The following is a 17534-nucleotide window of genomic DNA, read 5'->3' on the forward strand; positions in this document are numbered from 1 at the left end:
CACTGCTGCAACACAATCACATTCCTTACAGATCAAAGGAACGAGAACTAAGGCTTGTGTTCGCCTGTTCACTTTCAAAAATGTTGGCAGAGGAATAAAGCTGAGATGTGGGCAATTATGGCACGAGGAATAAGGACGTATACCATCAGTTTACATATTATTGAATATGTGTGTGCGTGCGTGTGTGTGTTCACTTGAAGGAGAGATGGTGAGGCAGGCTCGCGTGTTGGCGCAGGCCACGTCAGACCTGGTGAATGCCATGCGTTCGGATGCTGAAGCCGAGGTGGATGTGGATAACTCCAAGAAGCTGCTGGCGGCAGCCAAACTGTTGGCCGATGCTACGGCTAGAATGGTGGAAGCTGCGAAGGTAAAACTTTATTTATATTAGTCTGCAGAATTACCAGTATATCCGGTGCTTGCTATTCTTTGAAGCAGTGATCACATTTGCCATATGGTTCCAGATTAAAGGAGGATGTGACGGTGAATGAGGATTAAATACTTCCCACTTACACACTGTATTCCCCTAAATAATGGAATTTTGTCCTCGTTAACTAATTCAACAGTTTAGCAATTTATCAGATCAGGGCTACATGACATGAATGATTCAAAGAATGATGCTCTCACCTTATAAATAAATTTCAAAAAAAAAAAAAAACCAGAATCAAGTTATTACCTGTGATCTCTGACACAAGATCACAACCTCTGGCATTCAGTTCCCGTGAATCTATGAAATCTGCTGGGGAATTTGCATTAAACTGTAGTCACAGAGGAGGGGAGAGAACGAGTTAGAGATAGGGAAATAGTGAGAATAAGAATGAGAGAGTGAGAGATACAGACAGAGTGAAAGGTAGGGAGAGAGTGTGAGCGAGAGGGAAAGAGAGAATAAGAGGGAGGGGACTGAATGAGAGAGAGTGGGAGACATAGAGAGAGATGCAGAGAGAGCAAAAGGGAGGGAGAGAATAAGAGGAGTGAAGAAAATGAGTGAGAGAAAGAGAGAGATGCAGAGAGAGTGAAAGGGAGGGAGAGAGAGAATAAGAGGAGTGGAGAAAAGGATAGAGAGAGGGAGAGAAAGAGTGACAGAGAGGGTGAGAGTGAAAGGGAGAGGGAGAGAGAGAATAAGAGGATGGGAGGGGGAGAGAGAGAGAAAGGCAGGGAGAGAATAAGAGGAGGGGAGAATATGAGAGAGGATGAGAGGGTAAGAAAGAGGGAGAAAGTGAAAGAGAGGGGGAGAGAGACAGAGAGGGAGAGCAAAAGGGAGGGAGAGGGTGGGTGCTAGAGGGAGAGAGAATAAGAGGAGGGGAGAGAGGGAGAGAAACAAAGTGAGAGGAAAGAGTGAGAGGGAGTGAGATGAAGCGAGAAAGCCAGTGATGAGAGAGAGAGAGAGTAGATTCGGTTGCTGTGAGAGTAGAGTGATCTGCTGTTTTGCTCGATTTCTTTCAGTGCTTCTTCACAGTTCCACTAAAATGGCCTGCTTTTAAAACATTCTAGCTTTAGCCTTTTTTTTTCACCGTTTAACCGTTGTCACTATCTCACATGTTCTTCCATTTAAATGACCAATAAAATCACCTAAAGATGGAGTCTGTGAGTCGGAACATTAGCTGTAAGGATCAGTTTTATAAATATGGTTGTAATAAACAGTCCTCCTGCCTAATTATGGCTAAAATCTTGCTAGCTAGATGAGCTTTCCCCACACATGCTGTAGCGCATTGGACTTATCTGCCATGCTTTTGTGCCATGCTTTTGAGTTTCGGGATGAATTTTTAAATGCCTTTTTTTTACCTCTGAGATTCATGTAAAAGAAAAACATATTTTAGATTTCTGTTCTCTATAGTTGAAGATCTCACTATGTTCAGGGCTCTCCCAGGCCAAAATACATATATACTCTGTGGAGCACAAACAAGTGATGTGGACGACTAGTGTGCATTCGGTTCAACAAGCTTTCCATCTTGAGCTAGTTTTTAGGCATTCGAGCCTAGCCGTGTGTGTTTTTTGAAATGAACACTGTTGGAAGATAGCAGGAGGCTGTCTTTATATTTGTTCGATTCATCATTTCAGATCTTCTAACCGAATATCTAACTCAATCGTATAATGGCCAGTCCTGTTTCAGTGAAACGTTAACACACTCCCAGAACACTGTGTACTCGGGCAGAATGTGTGACGGATGTGTCTGAACTGCCTCAGGGGGCTGCGGCTCACCCGGAGAACGAGGAGCAGCAACAGAGGCTGAGAGAAGCTGCGGAAGGTCTGCGAGTGGCCACCAACGCCGCGGCTCAGAACGCCATTAAAAAGAAACTGCTCAACAGACTGGAGGTGAGAGAGACTCGCAGCACGGCTGTCACCTTCACTCAGTGCTCTCGCCACCTTTCACAGAGCTGCTGTTCCCACTAGCCTGCAGCTCTTTTGACCTTCTGGCAACAGTGTACACTGAGAAAGTTTCTTACTGTTATGGGTAGAGAGTAATTAAGTCGAGGTATGAGGCGTGACATGGACACTATAGAGAATTAGCTATTAGAACTATAGAGAGTCTTGTTGAACTTTTTCTGATGCACTTTGGGGTGCTAGATTTTACGGTCTCCTGTGATGACACTAATGCTTGTGAGTTTAAAGGTAAATGTTTACAATAAGGAGTATTTTGAGCCAATATAAAAACAAAAGGGGCGGGGTTATGGTCTCTTTTGCCTAGTAAAAGTGCAGAGTGTTTAGAATTTGCACTGTTAACATTTATGGCATTTGGCAGATGCTCTTATCCACTTACGTTTACCTAATTTATGAGCTGAGCAATTGAGGGTCTTGCTCAAGGGCCCTTGCCAAGGGCAGTAGAGCTTGGTTATCCACGTGATTTAAACTCATAACCTTCCAATCAGAAAACAGCAACAGCATGTAATCACTTATAATAAGGGTGGAGTTATAGATATGTACACTGACCAGGCATAACATTATGACCACCTGCCAAAGGGCCTGTGTTGGGCCCCCCTTTTTGCTGCCAAAAAACCAAACCAGCATTAACTTCTTCAGCAATTTGAGCAACAGTAGCTCGTCTGTTGGATCGGATCACACGGGCCAGCCTTCTCTCCCCACGTGCATCAATGAGCCTTGACCACCCATGACCCTGGCTCCGGTTCACCACTGTTCCTTCCATGGACCACTTTTGATAGATACTGACCACTGCAGACCAGGAACACCCCACAAGAGCTGCAGTTTTGGAGATGCTCTGATCCAGTGGTCTAGCCATCACAATTTGGCCCTTTTGGTCAAACTCACTCAAATCCTTACGCTTGTCCATTTTTCCTGCTTCTAACACATCAACGTTGAGGACAAACTGTTGACTTGTTGCCTAATATATCCCACCCACTAACAGGTGCCATGATGAGGAGATCATCAGTCTTATTTACTTCACCGGTCACTGCTCAGAATGTTATGCCTGACCGGTGTATGTGTTCGAGGTTCTATTTGTCAAGTCCAGTGTATGTAGTTACTGGTGATGATAAAGCTGTAAATGTTTCTCCCACAAGCATCATACATGCACTCATGTTAATGAACTTTTCTTTGTCTTGGCATCATATCTGACCACCGAGACCCACCTAAAGGAAAGATAAAAATTATCCCAGTTCACTCATGAAGTATATACAGTGCACCTCTGTATGCACTGCCTTTCCAAACAATTGGCACTCTTCCTGAAAATGACCTAAAATCTAAACCGAACAAAAAATGAGTGCTGTTCTTAAGCTTTAATATATTAACCCAGTATTTTCTGCTTGTTTTTTTCCTCAGCCCCATTTTAAACTCTCCTGCTGACGCTGCTCTAATCCCCACTCGCAAGGGTTGCTATCTGAGAGGGTTATTTGACTGCAGATTTCTAGTAAAGACGTGTTTTGTGTCCTTTCTGGGACTTCTCCCCTACAGAGGGATCTGCCAATTTGCCTTCTCATTGACAACAAATATGGCTTTGTTCTGATGGCCTGGTTTTGCCCTCCATCTGTCTTCCTACAGAATGTGGAATATTCTTACTTCCTTCATTTGGCTTCAAAAAGCTCATCATGAATATCTGCATTCTTTTACCTCCGCATGCGTGCGAGGCTGCAGCGTTTTAGGAGCTGTTTAAAATATGTTGGGTCGAATATTCAAAGTGGTTGAATGCAGCAGTTTTCAGAGAATAAAGGATGGGGCAGCTCAAAGACTGTGTGTGTGTTTGTGTGTGAGAGAGAGATTTAATGTAAAGGACAGAGTTTGGGGTGTACAGAACCTATAAAATATGATCAGTTCATTATCAGGAAGATGTTATGTAACACTAAATCGAGTCATGGTGTGTGTATTTACTGTACCTGGTTTTATCTGTACTGTTGTATTAATGGCTAACGTTTTATTTATTTGGATTAGATTGCTGCCAAACAGGCTGCAGCGGCAGCTACCCAGACCATCGCAGCTGCTCAGAATGCAGCTGCCTCCAACAAGAACACAGCGTCCCAGCAGCAGCTAGTTCACAGCTGTAAGGTATCGTGGCTGTGAATTCTTTACTCGATTCACCCCCGTCAGAGTGTTCATTATTAGCGTTCATTACTTATCACTTTGACTAATTGATTACTTCTGTACCGATTAGAAATGCTAGATTGAACCACGAGACTTTCCGCAAGTATCTTTTATCTGGAGTGTGTGTGTGTGTGTGTGTGTGTTTTTGAAGGCTGTAGCAGATCACATCCCTCAGCTGGTGCAGGGCATGAGAAGTAGCCAGGCTCAGCCAGATGACCTGAGCGCCCAGCTGGCACTGATCATCGCCAGTCAGAGCTTTCTACAGGTGCAGTTCGAACCCTCAGCACTAGTTTGGTTACTGACCCATTCTATTGACATTTTTAAATCTTGATCTATCTCAAGGCTTCCAAACTTGTCTTTGCTTTGCAACCTAAGCATTGATTTGTTTTTTGTTCATTCTTATTTTTTTTGGTTGTTTATGCCACAAAGCCGGGAGGTAAAATGGTTACTTCAGCAAAATCGGCCGTCCCGACAGTAACGGACCAGGCAGCGGCTATGCAACTGGGACAATGCGCCAAAAACCTGGCCACCTGCCTGGCAGAGCTCCGGACAGCTGCACAGAAGGTTAGGTCTATTTCCTCCCCATCCCTCACATCCATTCACCTGGGATCACACAAAGGAAGATATTTTAAGGTGGCCATGTTGTCTAAGAACGAGCCGACACTAATTAAGCAAACTAAAAAGGAGAATTAACATGCTTGACACAACTGTTTTAGGGCCAGTGGATTTTCCAGGCTAATTACTGTCATGCTGCATCTTCCTATAATAATAATAATAATAATAATAACACAGGACATTTAATTGAGTCACCATTATTGTTTTTTAGGTTGCAGCATGTTATAATCATGAAAATGAGCACCTGTGTTGGCACGCTTTGAGTGAGGCACGCTGACAGAATGTGTGCGAGGAATTTAATGAACGTATCAGAGAAGTGATTTATGGAAAGATGGTTAATATACTTGTTTTATATCACACGGGAACACGGTGATGGTGAAGAACTGTCCTGTGACTAGCAGGTTATTAATCATGCTATATGACCGACTCTGCAGAAAAAAATTCCAGCCTTTATAAACCCTCCAAAGAGCTGCCGTAGTAGCCAGATCTTTTTGAAGCAGCCATTTCCAGCCTGTGATGTGTGTGTACAGTGTATTTACCCAGAACTGGAGTTTATTGTGATTTCTAACTTTGATCTTTTGGAACTCTTACAGTAACAGGATAGTAATATTGTTTTATTGTGGTATTTCGTGTCTTAATGTGCTCGTTTAACAGGCTGCATTTTGCCTTGTGAATATTTCTCCTGATTTAAGGCTCACGAGGCGTGCGGGCCTCTGGAGATAGACTCAGCTCTCAGCACTGTCCAGACCCTGAAGAACGAACTCCAGGATGCAAGGATGGCTGCACTGGATGGACAACTCAAACCGCTACCTGGAGAATCGGTGTGTGTTTTTGTGACTGACTGTCTGTCTGTGTCTCTTTAGGTATGTGTGTGTGTTTCACTGTGTGTATGTGAGTGTCTCACTCTGTGTGTGTGTCTTACTGTGTGTATGTGTGTGACTGTGTGTCTTATTCTGTGTATGTGTGTGTCTCACTGTGTGTATGTGTTTCTCACTGTGTGTATGTGTGTGTCTCACTAAGTATGTCTCACTTTGTGTGTCTCACTGTGTGTGTGTTTCTCACTGTGTGTATGTCTCACTTTGTGTGTCTCACTGTGTGTGTGTTTCTCACTGTGTGTATGTCTCACTTTGTGTGTCTCACTGTGTGTGTGTTTCTCACTGTGTGTATGTCTCACTTTGTGTGTCTCACTGTGTGTGTTTCTCACTGTGTGTATGTCTCACTTTGTGTGTCTCACTGTGTGTGTGTTTCTCACTGTGTGTATGTCTCACTTTGTGTGTCTCACTGTGTGTGTGTTTCTCACTGTGTGTATGTCTCACTTTGTGTGTCTCACTGTGTGTTTCTCACTGTGTGTATGCCTCACTGAGTATCTCACTGTGTGTGTGTGTCTCGCCGTGTGTCATTGTGTGTGTCGTGTCTCACTGTGTCTCACTGTGTCTCACTGTGTATCGCTGTGTGTCTTGCCTTGCTATGTGTGTCTTGCTGTGTCTTGCCTTGCTGTGTGTGTATCGCTGTGTCTTGCCTTGCTGTGTATGTTTCTCACTGTGTGTATGCCTCACTGAGTATCTCACTGTGTGTGTGTCTCACTGTGTGTCATTGTGTGTCTTGCCTCGCTGTGTGTCTCACTGTGTCTTACTATGTGTATCACTGTGTGTCTTGCCTTGCTGTGTGTCTCGCTGTGTGTATCACTGTGTGTCTTGCCTTGCTGTGTGTCTCGCTGTGTGTATCGCTGTGTGTTTTGCCTTGCTGTGTGTTTCTCACTGTGTGTATGTCTCACTTTGTGTGTGTTTCTCACTGTGTGTATGTCTCACTTTGTGTGTCTCACTGTGTGTTTCTCACTGTGTGTATGCCTCACTGAGTATCTCACTGTGTGTGTGTGTCTCGCTGTGTGTCATTGTGTGTCTTGTCTCGCTGTGTGTCTCACTGTGTCTCACTATGTGTATCACTGTGTGTCTTGCCTTGCTGTGTGTCTCGCTGTGTGTATCGCTGTGTGTCTTGCCTTGCTGTGTGTGTCTCACTGTGTCTTGCCTTGCTGTGTGTCTCACTGTGTGTATCGCTGTGTGTCTTGCCTTGCTGTGTGTTTCTCACTGTGTGTATGCCTCACTGAGTATCTCACTGTGTGTGTGTGTCTCGCTGTGTGTCATTGTGTGTGTCTTGTCTTGCTGTGTGTCTCACTGTGTCTCACTATGTGTATCACTGTGTGTCTTGCCTTGCTGTGTGTCTCGCTGTGTGTATCGCTGTGTGTCTTGCCTTGCTGTGTGTGTCTCACTGTGTCTTGCCTTGCTGTGTGTCTCACTGTGTGTATCACTACATGCGTCACTGTGTGTGTCTTGCCTTGCTGTGTGTATCACTGTGTGTGTCTCTCTCACTGTGTGTGCCTTGCCTCACTGTGTGTGTCTCTCTCACTGTGTGTCTCACTGTGTGTGTCTCGCACTGTGTGTGTCTCTCTCACTGTGTGTCTCACTGTGTGTGTCTCGCACTGTGTGTGCATGTCTTGCTGTGTGTGCGTCACTGTGATTGGGTCAGTGTGTGTCTCTCTCTGTGTCTCTGTATGCACCAGTGAGTGAGTGAGTGTGTGTGTGTGTGCGTGTGTGTGTGTGTAAATCATTTTGAGCATGGCCTGCAGCTGCATACAGTGACTACATGTGTGTGTTGTCTTGTGTAGCTGGAGAAATGTGCTCAGGACCTGGGAAGCACCTCTAAAGCTGTGGGCTCGTCCATGGCCCAGCTGCTCACCTGTGCTGCCCAGGGCAATCAACACTACACTGGTATGTATATCAGCCCATGTGTTTGGAAGCCTTTTGTTTCCTAAAAATCAATAAAGAGCTCATGCCCAGGTGACAGATGTATTCCCGTGCAGACACGCATGCTAATCAGATTAGCATCTTGAAATGAGTGCTGATAATTAGATTATAAATGTTAGTTTGAATACACACTTACATCCTCTTTTTTTTGCCTTAACATCCCATCAGTGTCTAAAAGACATTTTAATGTTGGAGTGCCATTTCTTGGAGTAGCTCGCTAGCTGTGAAGCATCCGCTGGTGCTCTCTCGTGTATAGCCTGGTGATTTTTCACCCTCTTCACAAGCATGATGGCTCGTCTCTGTCTCTCTTAGTCTTCCCTGTTTGTAGAGCCACCCCTAGCCCTAGGGTGCAGCTCCCCATTCTCATTAATCTTATTTTCACTACATTTAGCATAGCATCAGCAATCCGGGGTTACTTGCTTGAATAATGCAGTTTGATGCAATTTGTCAGTGTTCATGAGCAGCCTTTTCTGTCTTGTGGACAGGGGAAAGGACGGCAGTTCCAGTCTCGACCTGTACCTTAACGAGGCTAGTGTAGAGTGCGCTAGAAGCGTTTGATACGCAGCTGATTGGGGAATGATTTTTGCCGATTAGGACTTCTAAAGTACCGCTTGAGTAGGCTGTTTTTTGCTTTTGTTTGGCAAGGCAGTATATGAAACCAGAGCCTACAGTGAACACCGTGAATGATGTCTGTTCTGTGGAAGCGGTGGAACGATGGAATTTCTGTGTGTGTGTGTGTGTGTGTGTGTGTGTGTGTGAACGCAGGTGTAGCTGCAAGAGAGACGGCCCAGGCTCTGCGGACTCTGGCTCAGGCTGCACGTGGAGTGGCTGCCTGTACGGTAGAGAGGCAGTCTGCGGCAGCCATGTTGGATTCAGCCACTCACGTAATGGAGGGCTCGACCATGCTGATCCATGAGGCCCAGCAGGCTCTGGTGTGCCCCGGGGATGCCGAGAGCCAGCAAAGACTAGCGCAGGTCCAAATACTATGCTTAGGTTTCACTCAAACATTTCTGCCATAATGTCTTGTCTTGCGTATTTTGATATTCTGAAACCTTTACCCTTATACAGGTCACGGTTTCTCTCTCTTGCACGTACTACTCACTCTTAGTTCTCAGAAGAATTTGGAAAGTAGCACATTGCCCTATTTCAGCACAATTATGCCCCGTTAACCAAGTTGTTGTATCTATTATCTACTCTGCACTCCCAGACCCGATATGGGGAACGCTGCAACATTTGCTCCTGATTTGCTGTGGCACCTTTGGGAGATAAACATATTGCTTGGCATATGCATGTGACAGTGGCATAAATTAAGCAACATGAATTGCTCTGCTCTGGGTATGATTAGCATTTTAGATTCTTCCCCTTAGGGCATAGAGCTGTTAGGATGCACTGGTATTATGTCAGAACAATAAGTGTGTGTGTGTGTTGCAGGTAGCAAAGGCTGTCTCTCACTCCCTGAATAACTGTGTGAACTGCTTGCCGGGACAGAAAGATGTAGACATGGCACTGAGGAGCATCGGAGAAGCCAGCAAGAAACTTCTGGTGGAAAACGTGAGTGTCTGATGTTTAGCTGAAGCACGTTTGTTAGCAGCGCTAGCTCATTAGCTAGTGACTTTAATGGTCTGATCTGAACGATCTGAAGAACTGATGCCTGATTTTGTCTTTCAAAACTGACGAAACCCCCTTTGAGTGAGGAATGAAGTATCATGAAGGCTAAATCAAAAGCCTTTATGTAGAACTGATGCGTGTATGATCATGTAGTTCTGACAATGTTAGTGTTTTTTTTGGGCTGCTGCTTTTTTTTGTGGTTGTCGTGGAAACAGAAAAGCACATCAATAACCGTGAAGTAGGCAGAGGGTTTAATTTATGAAGTAATGTTTAATATTTATGTTAAAATACTGTATCGTTTATAATATTGGCCTAAAATCTATTGTCAGAATGGACATGGTCATTATTAGTTTGCGAGTTGTCTCACAGCTCCAGCTGGCAGTCTCCACTCTAATTCATCCCAAAGGTGTTCTATGTGGTTGAGGTCAGGACTCTGTGCAGGCCAGTCAAGTTCCTCCACACCAAATTCGCTCATCCATGTCTTTATGGACCTTGCTTTGGTCACTGGTGTGCAGTCATGTTGGAACAGGAAGGGGTCATCCCCAAACTGTTTCCACAAAGTTGGTAGCATGAAATTGTCCAAAATGTCTTGGTATGAAGCTGAAGCATTAAGAGTTCCTTTCACTGGAACTAAGGGGCCGAACCCAACCCCTGAAAAACAACACCTGAATTCAATGATTTGGAGGGGTGTCCCAAAACTTTTGGCAATATAGTGTACATTATGAACTGCTGCTTATGTGTGACACTGAAATTGTGTATGTGGAAAACACACAGTGATGTATATTAGCAGACATATTACATGGTATATAATGTATTTCCATTAGACAAGGGAGTACAGGTAAGTGCATTGGGGTTACAGCTCGAGGCTCAGATTCACCAGGAAAACTAACAGTGTGTATAAACGTGCTAGGGGAAAAATATAGTCTCCTGTGGCAGTGCTTTCTCACAGCACTGTTTCTGCCTCGGTGTGTCTCTGTACAGTTACCTCCATGCTCCAAGTCATTCCAGGAGGCTCAAACCGACCTGAACCACACAGCTGCTGAGCTGAACCATTCCGCCGGAGAGGTGGTGCACTCATCACGCGGCACCAGCAGCCAGCTTGCCGTGGCCTCTGGTAAATTCAGTCAGGACTTTGACGAGTTCCTGGACGCCGGGATCGAGATGGCTGGACACACTCAGGTACGAGTCTAACAGTGCACGACCCATTTCCACCCAGAACGAGCAAGTGACCTCATACGGAACAGCTGGCTTTCATGCTACATTAACTTATAAAGACTCTTTCACAGTTTAAAAGGCATCAAGTGTAGCTGTCAGGTTTACTCTGCATGGTTACTAGGGCGTAGAATAGAATTCATCATTTGAAACACATTACATATTTTAATACTGTCTGAGAGTTTTATAACATCTTACGTTCAACTGCTGAAATTCTGACCCAAATGTACCAAAATCCGGGCCGTTGTTAACAATAAGTTGTAAGTAAGTCATCTGTATTTGTCACACATACACTGATCAGCCATAACATTATGACCACCTGCCTAATATTGTGTTGGTCCCCCTTTTTGCTGTCAGAACAGCCCTGACCCGTCCTGCACTGTGTATTCTGACACCTTCCTATCAGAACCAGCATTAACTTCTTCAGCAGTTTGAGCAGCAGTAGCTCGTCTGTTGGATCGGGTCACACGGGCCAGCCTTCGCTCCCCACGTGCATCAGTGCGCCTTGACCTCCCATGACCCTGTCACCGGTTCACCACTGTTCCTTCCTTGGACCACTTTTGATAGATACTGACCACTGCAGACCGGGAACACCCCAAATCCTTACTCTTGTCCATTTTTCCTGCTTCTAACATCAACTTTGAGGACAAAATGTTCACTTGCTGCCTAATATATATATATATATATATATATATATATATGTGTGTGTATATATATGTGTATATATGTATATATGTATATATGTGTATATATATGTATATATGTATATATATATATATGTGTATATATATATATATAAAAATAATGTGTGTGTGTGTGTGCCAGAAACAGCATAAGTCAGGCCAAACATTCATGTCAATAAAAAGTAAACGTATTATAAAAGAAATTACAAATCAAGTAGATCTTTAAATTAATTGATTCTCTGAGTCTCAAATTAGTATTAAGCAGTTGTGAAAGGTTTTTGATTCATCTCTTAATTAGACCCTCCTCATTTAATTCATTTAGGCACACGATCATCCCCGAGCGTGCAGGAGACACTCCATCAGTGAACCCGTTGATGATGTTCTCGTTCTGCTTATTTTGCTCATTAATTTGCAGAGATGGGTTGGGGGAAGAAGGGTGATGGAGCATGACATGCCCAATAGTGAGAAAGTGCGGAAGGAGAGGAGCGGAGATGAGTGGCAGCATGGCCGAGGAACAAACTTGTGTTGCTGTTTTGTTTCAAGTTCATCACTAGAAGCTCATACTCCATAAATAGAGTCCGTGGCCTACAGGTTCAAAACCTGTTCAATAGTATTTCTTTCCAAACCATTCTCCACTGTGCTGTCTTTACTGTTTCAATACATTGCCCAAAAAGGAAAAAAACAAAAACGTACCACCATGTGAGCTGAATATTTGTGATTACTTTTTCTGTTATGTTTTCAGTCCAAAGATGACCAAATACAGGTGATTGGCAATCTGAAGAACATCTCAATGGCCTCCAGCAAGCTTCTGCTGGCTGCCAAGTCCCTGTCTGTGGATCCTGGAGCTGCTAATGCCAAGAATCTTCTCGCAGCTGCAGCGAGGTAAGTGGATTGCGATTGGCAGCCATGTCGAATCATCGTTCATCATAAAACCGTCCGGCCTGAGGGTGTGAGAGCCAGTGTAATCTAGTATGAAGGTGGCAAAAACCACAAGCTCTTCATACTTGAAGTTCCAAAGAAGAATTTTGGAAATGTCGTAGCTGGAGCCATGTGTGTAGCATCTGAGCCAGTTGCAGTGTGCGAGTGTGTGAAGTTGCCTCAGGTGGACGAGAGAGACAGATGCGCCACTGGGCTTTGTGCTTGATTGATTTCTCTTTGCTTAATGAGAGAAATGGAGGATAAAAGTCACACAAGCACTGTGTGTGTGTGTTGAAGCAATGCATAAGGAAGTGGAAGTTTAATGATCAGTAAGATTTATGAGGATCAGTTGGTGTCTGCACAACTGAAGGCTTTGTAGTGCATGCCACGTTTTTTTCTTTTTTAACACGTGTATTTCCGGGTGTGTGATGTGTTTCATCCTCTCTTATGTGCAATGTTTTTCAGAGCTGTTACCGAGAGCATTAACCAGCTCATCACGCTGTGTACCCAGCAGGCACCTGGCCAGAAGGAGTGTGATAATGCGTTGCGTGAGCTAGAGGTTAGCAAATGCACTTCAACCTCACGTCTTGTACAAACACGCTGCAGATGGAACATAATGCCTTTATCTTTATCTGTATTTTTTTTAGCTTTATTTTTTTAAAATAAAAAAACATGGACCCAGGCACTGTCAGCATGGCCCTGTGAAATCTGGCTCTGACAATTGTACATCACGCAAGTTTATATTTCAGGTTAACTAAAGCACATGGACAGGACCTTTCTTAAAAATCCAAGAAAAACAAATCTTTTTATTTTATGATGTAGATTAATGTGTTTAAACATAATGCATCTCATTGTGGTGTGACGAGCCTCAGTACTCTAACTGTTGACTCAACACTTATTGTCTATATATCCATTTATTTATTTAGCATGCTAACAAGTTGACTATTTCAGGATTTAAATACCTGTATCTGGTTTTTTTGTTTTTGTTTTTTATTCAAAGTGGGTGTGTCCTAAACCTGATATTTATTTATTTGTTTGTTTGTTTGTTTGAGATGCAAATAAGTTGACTATTTGAGGCTTTAAATATTCATATTTGTTTTTGCATTTAAATTCAAAGTGGGCATGTCCTAAACCTGTTATTTATTTATTTATTTATTTATTTATTTATTTATTTATTTATTTGGGATGCAAAAATGTTATTTGAGGCTTTAAATATCAGTATCTGTTTTTTTCCTATTCAAAGTGGGCGTGTCCTACACAATTTATTTATTTATTTATTTATTTATTTGGGATGCAAACAGGTTGACTATTTAAGGTTTTAAATCTCTATTTGTTTTTGGAATTAAATTCGAAATGGGCGTGTCCTTAACTTGATGTTTATTTATTTATTATTTATGGATCCCGGCACTGTCAGCATGATCTGTGAAATCTGGCTCTGACATTTTGACCTCACTCGAATTTATAATTCAATTCACCTGATGATATTTTTAGCAAATTTAGTTGGTTCTTTTCCCAGAATATAAACTAAATGTAATCCACCACTGCAGGTTGGCGTGCATGAACACGGCCTTCATATATCCTCCGTGCTTCATATCTGACACGCATCCACATTTTCCTTTCGTTGCAGTTTGTGTGCCTCGTGTGTGCTATTCATATCTGTAAGCCTGTCTCCTTCGAACATATCTGTTCATTCTGAATAATTTATCCCTATTCTCTTACATCATCACACACACACACACACACACACTCCCCCACACAGACATATACAGTGTTCTGTTTTCTTTACAGTGACCCCTGCTGGGTTATTCATCTGATAGCACATGTTGTATTGACTCACAGAGCCTTGAGCTCAAATTCCTTGCAATATTGGGGATATTGAAACATTAGCCATTTGCTCACTAGACTCAGTAGAGAAAGAGCTGAGCATTTCAAAGAGGCTCATTCAGCGTCGTCATCTCACATCCCTGTGATCTCTTCTGCTCTTTTCTCTTTCCCCAGGCGGTTCGAGGAATGCTAGACAACCCCAATGAACCCGTCAATGATCTCTCTTACTTTGACTGCATTGAGAGTGTAATGGAAAACTCCAAGGTATAAACATTTACATTACACTGACACCATAAATCAGAGTGTCTTCTACTTTATTTACTGTAAGGACGGGGTGGAATTGTATACGTTGTGTATGTCAGGTGCTGGGAGAGTCCATGGCAGGGATTTCGCAGCACTGTAAGACGGGAGACGTGCCGGCATTCGGGGAGTGTGTGGGTGTGGCGTCCAAAGCGCTGTGTGGACTGACCGAGGCAGCCGGCCAGGTGAGAAGTATCAGAGAGGCTCGTCGTTCTTTTGTCTGATCCTGATTAATTTCACACAAATATTCGGTTATTTTCTGCCTTAAGAATTCATATTCATATTTAGAGCTCAAAGACTACTGACTATTTTTAACAAACTCTAATGAAGCTACACAAATGCAGATGATCTGTCTTCTGGTTCGGTTTTTCTCGAGTTCTTTACTCTGGGCAGACTGCAGTATTTTGGGGATTTTAAGGCTGCACTATCTAGTGTACACGTGATGAGGCACAATTGTTTGTTCTGCCTTGTTTGGGTCATGACAATGGCATAAAACATGAAACTCAATGATAGATATTCATTGATATTCATTCATCAATAGATATTTGTGTTTATTTTTGTAGAAAGCCAATGTTGCAGTATTATATTAATATATTAATAATATATCCCTATTATATACTCATTTCCCGATGATTTAGAAAAATTTTGTGAAAATATCTGTGCTTCTTAAGACTTCACAAACCTATAGACCACAAAACATGAAGGTTTTGAGATTAATCGTTCTCTTTCTCCGGTCTGTAGGCATCGTACCTGGTGGGTGTGTCAGATCCTAACAGTCAGTCGGGTCATCAGGGATTGGTGGACCCTATCCAGTTCGCCAAAGCTAACCAGGCCATTCAGATGGCGTGTCAGAGCTTGGTGGATCCAGCTAGCAGTCCATCCCAGGTGACAAATCTGCTTTTAGCTTTAAAAACACAGAAGACAGGGTGGACAAATCAGTAACATGGGTGACTGGGACAAGCAGATTTTGTGTCACTACTATGTCTTTTCCTCATTCTCATCTTCCTCATTCCTTATTAATTCTTTTATCCAGCACACTAACTCGCCATACTATTTTACTATTTTTTTATTTTTATTTTTTTAAAGCCTGGTCACTTTTTCCAAGACAGGACAATATATTAGCACCTTCACTTGCTCAGTGGGCCAGTGCTTAAATTCATGTTACGTCTACATCTGGATCACTGACGCTCTCATAGTATTGATTCGTGTTTGCTTTGTATGTTATACTGTCCATCGAGACCATGCCTTTGACTATTTACTGAAACAAAGCAAATAAAAGGTTGAGTTTTTTATGCCCATGTTTCCCTGTATAGGTTCTGTCAGCAGCCACGATCGTCGCCAAGCACACCTCGGCTCTCTGCAACGCCTGCCGTCTAGCGTCCTCTAAAACGGCTAACCCTGTCGCCAGGAGGCATTTCGTACAGTCGGCCAAAGAAGTGGCCAACACCACGGCTAACCTCGTCAAAACTATTAAGGTGAGATTAGATTTTTTTAAAAACCGCTTTTAAAAACAGAATACTAATACTTTTCTAGATTAATAAGCTATTAAAATGTGTGTGTTTTTCTCTCTCAGGCCCTGGATGGAGATTTTTCAGACGAGAACCGCGAAAGATGCCGCGTCGCCACGACCCCTCTCATACAGGCCGTGGAGAATCTCGCCACGTTCGCTTCTAATCCGGAGTTTGCCAGCATTCCTGCTCAGATAAGCAACGAGGTGAGATCACGTCGTCCAGTAGCACTTCAGATGCCTTGTTTATGGCGTGTTACTGAAAGCTGCTTTTTTAAAGAGCATTTTCTCATTAAAATTACAGCAGGTTCTCGGTAGCTCTTAGCCTCAGACTGCTCCTTTGACCGCTGCTTTCTTGCTCAGAATGTACTATAAAGTGGCCTTTCTGACTGCTCCCATAGTCTTCATGAATAAGTAGGTGACTCGAGTACCTTTGATCTGTTACCTTTAATCTCGTGCCAAAGCAAAGTAGCTGCTCTCGGTTTCAGAAGAACAAGGCAACGGTCGTTTGATGAGCCACTTCCTCTTTCTTTTTCCTTTTTTTTCCTTTTTAAGACAGGGAATTACTCAAGGTGAACCGACGGTCGGTTTCATGTTTATGGTGTTTGTAAAACACTCTTCCTCAGCTTTTACAACCGCAGTTTGACTGCGAGACTGTTCAGTGGAGGATAAATAAAACGTTGAGAGTTTTCTTGTGTGTACATTAGAGCAACTGGATTTAGACTTTTTTTCCCCCTTGTGATTCTTTATAGAACTTTTCAGTCTTGCACCGGTTAACCCGAATGTGATCCGTGTTTGGCTAAAGGCTGTCCAGGAAATGTCTGTTCATTTTTTATTTTTTTTTTAAATCCTCACTCTCCAGGGCTCTGCAGCTCAGGAGCCGATCCTCTGCTCGGCTCGTTCTATGCTGGACAGCTCCACCCAGCTGTTGAAAAGTGCTCGCTCTCTCATCCTCAACCCTAAAGACCCGCCTACATGGTCCGTCCTGGCGGGCCACTCTCGCACCGTGTCGGACTCCATAAAGAGCCTCATCACCGCCATCAGGTTTGTGTTTTAATCGCCATGACAAAAAATCACAGATATATTTTTTCATGCTGCCACTTTTTGACAGCGTCAGAGGTTCAGAACTTCAGTCATGGAGCTCACACACACACGTTCAAATCCAGACAAGTTTCTCTATTGCTGGCAGAACAAAAGAGCAAAATTGCCTCTCTGTGTCAATCACTAAGCCAATCATGGGTGTCTGTGAGCTCATGTACATTGCAGATAACAAATTGCGCTCTCTTCTAGGTTTGTTTCCTTCACTGCAGCATTTTAAAAAGATCTGCCAACTTCGTGTGCCTTAGATAAAGCTCATGATTGCCCCCGTTGTCACGGTTTTGTACTTGTGTTTTTGCTAACTAACTAGAAAATGCTCATTTTTTGAGAAGCTCAATGGTCTGTAGCACCTCCTTGTTGAATTATCACTTTCGATTGCATAAAAATCTTTGAGATCGACCTCACCACTGAAATATCTCGCCTGTTCCGAGATCACAATTA

General features: G+C 43.2%; 1 protein-coding gene across 3 annotated transcripts in view; it reads left to right on the forward strand.

The window, feature by feature from the left end:
* Window positions 1–17534, forward strand: part of tln2b (talin 2b) — a 131573-nt gene that overhangs the window by 82416 nt on the left and 31623 nt on the right. For 2 of the 3 annotated variants that reach the window (XM_058407501.1, XM_058407502.1), the window contains exons 21-38: window positions 201–367; window positions 2182–2310; window positions 4378–4491; window positions 4679–4792; window positions 4957–5091; window positions 5835–5963; window positions 7805–7907; window positions 8709–8917; window positions 9375–9494; window positions 10533–10730; window positions 12189–12328; window positions 12830–12923; window positions 14363–14452; window positions 14551–14673; window positions 15230–15373; window positions 15802–15963; window positions 16062–16202; window positions 16858–17039. In XM_058407501.1, coding sequence (XP_058263484.1) covers window positions 201–367; window positions 2182–2310; window positions 4378–4491; window positions 4679–4792; window positions 4957–5091; window positions 5835–5963; window positions 7805–7907; window positions 8709–8917; window positions 9375–9494; window positions 10533–10730; window positions 12189–12328; window positions 12830–12923; window positions 14363–14452; window positions 14551–14673; window positions 15230–15373; window positions 15802–15963; window positions 16062–16202; window positions 16858–17039 — 2494 coding nt within the window. The remainder of the gene's footprint in view (window positions 1–200; window positions 368–2181; window positions 2311–4377; window positions 4492–4678; window positions 4793–4956; window positions 5092–5834; window positions 5964–7804; window positions 7908–8708; window positions 8918–9374; window positions 9495–10532; window positions 10731–12188; window positions 12329–12829; window positions 12924–14362; window positions 14453–14550; window positions 14674–15229; window positions 15374–15801; window positions 15964–16061; window positions 16203–16857; window positions 17040–17534) is intronic. The other variant, XM_058407503.1, reaches the window with a different exon arrangement.

The sequence above is a fragment of the Hemibagrus wyckioides genome, linkage group LG14 (genome assembly GCF_019097595.1).
Source record: "Hemibagrus wyckioides isolate EC202008001 linkage group LG14, SWU_Hwy_1.0, whole genome shotgun sequence".
Lineage (NCBI taxonomy): Eukaryota > Metazoa > Chordata > Actinopteri > Siluriformes > Bagridae > Hemibagrus > Hemibagrus wyckioides.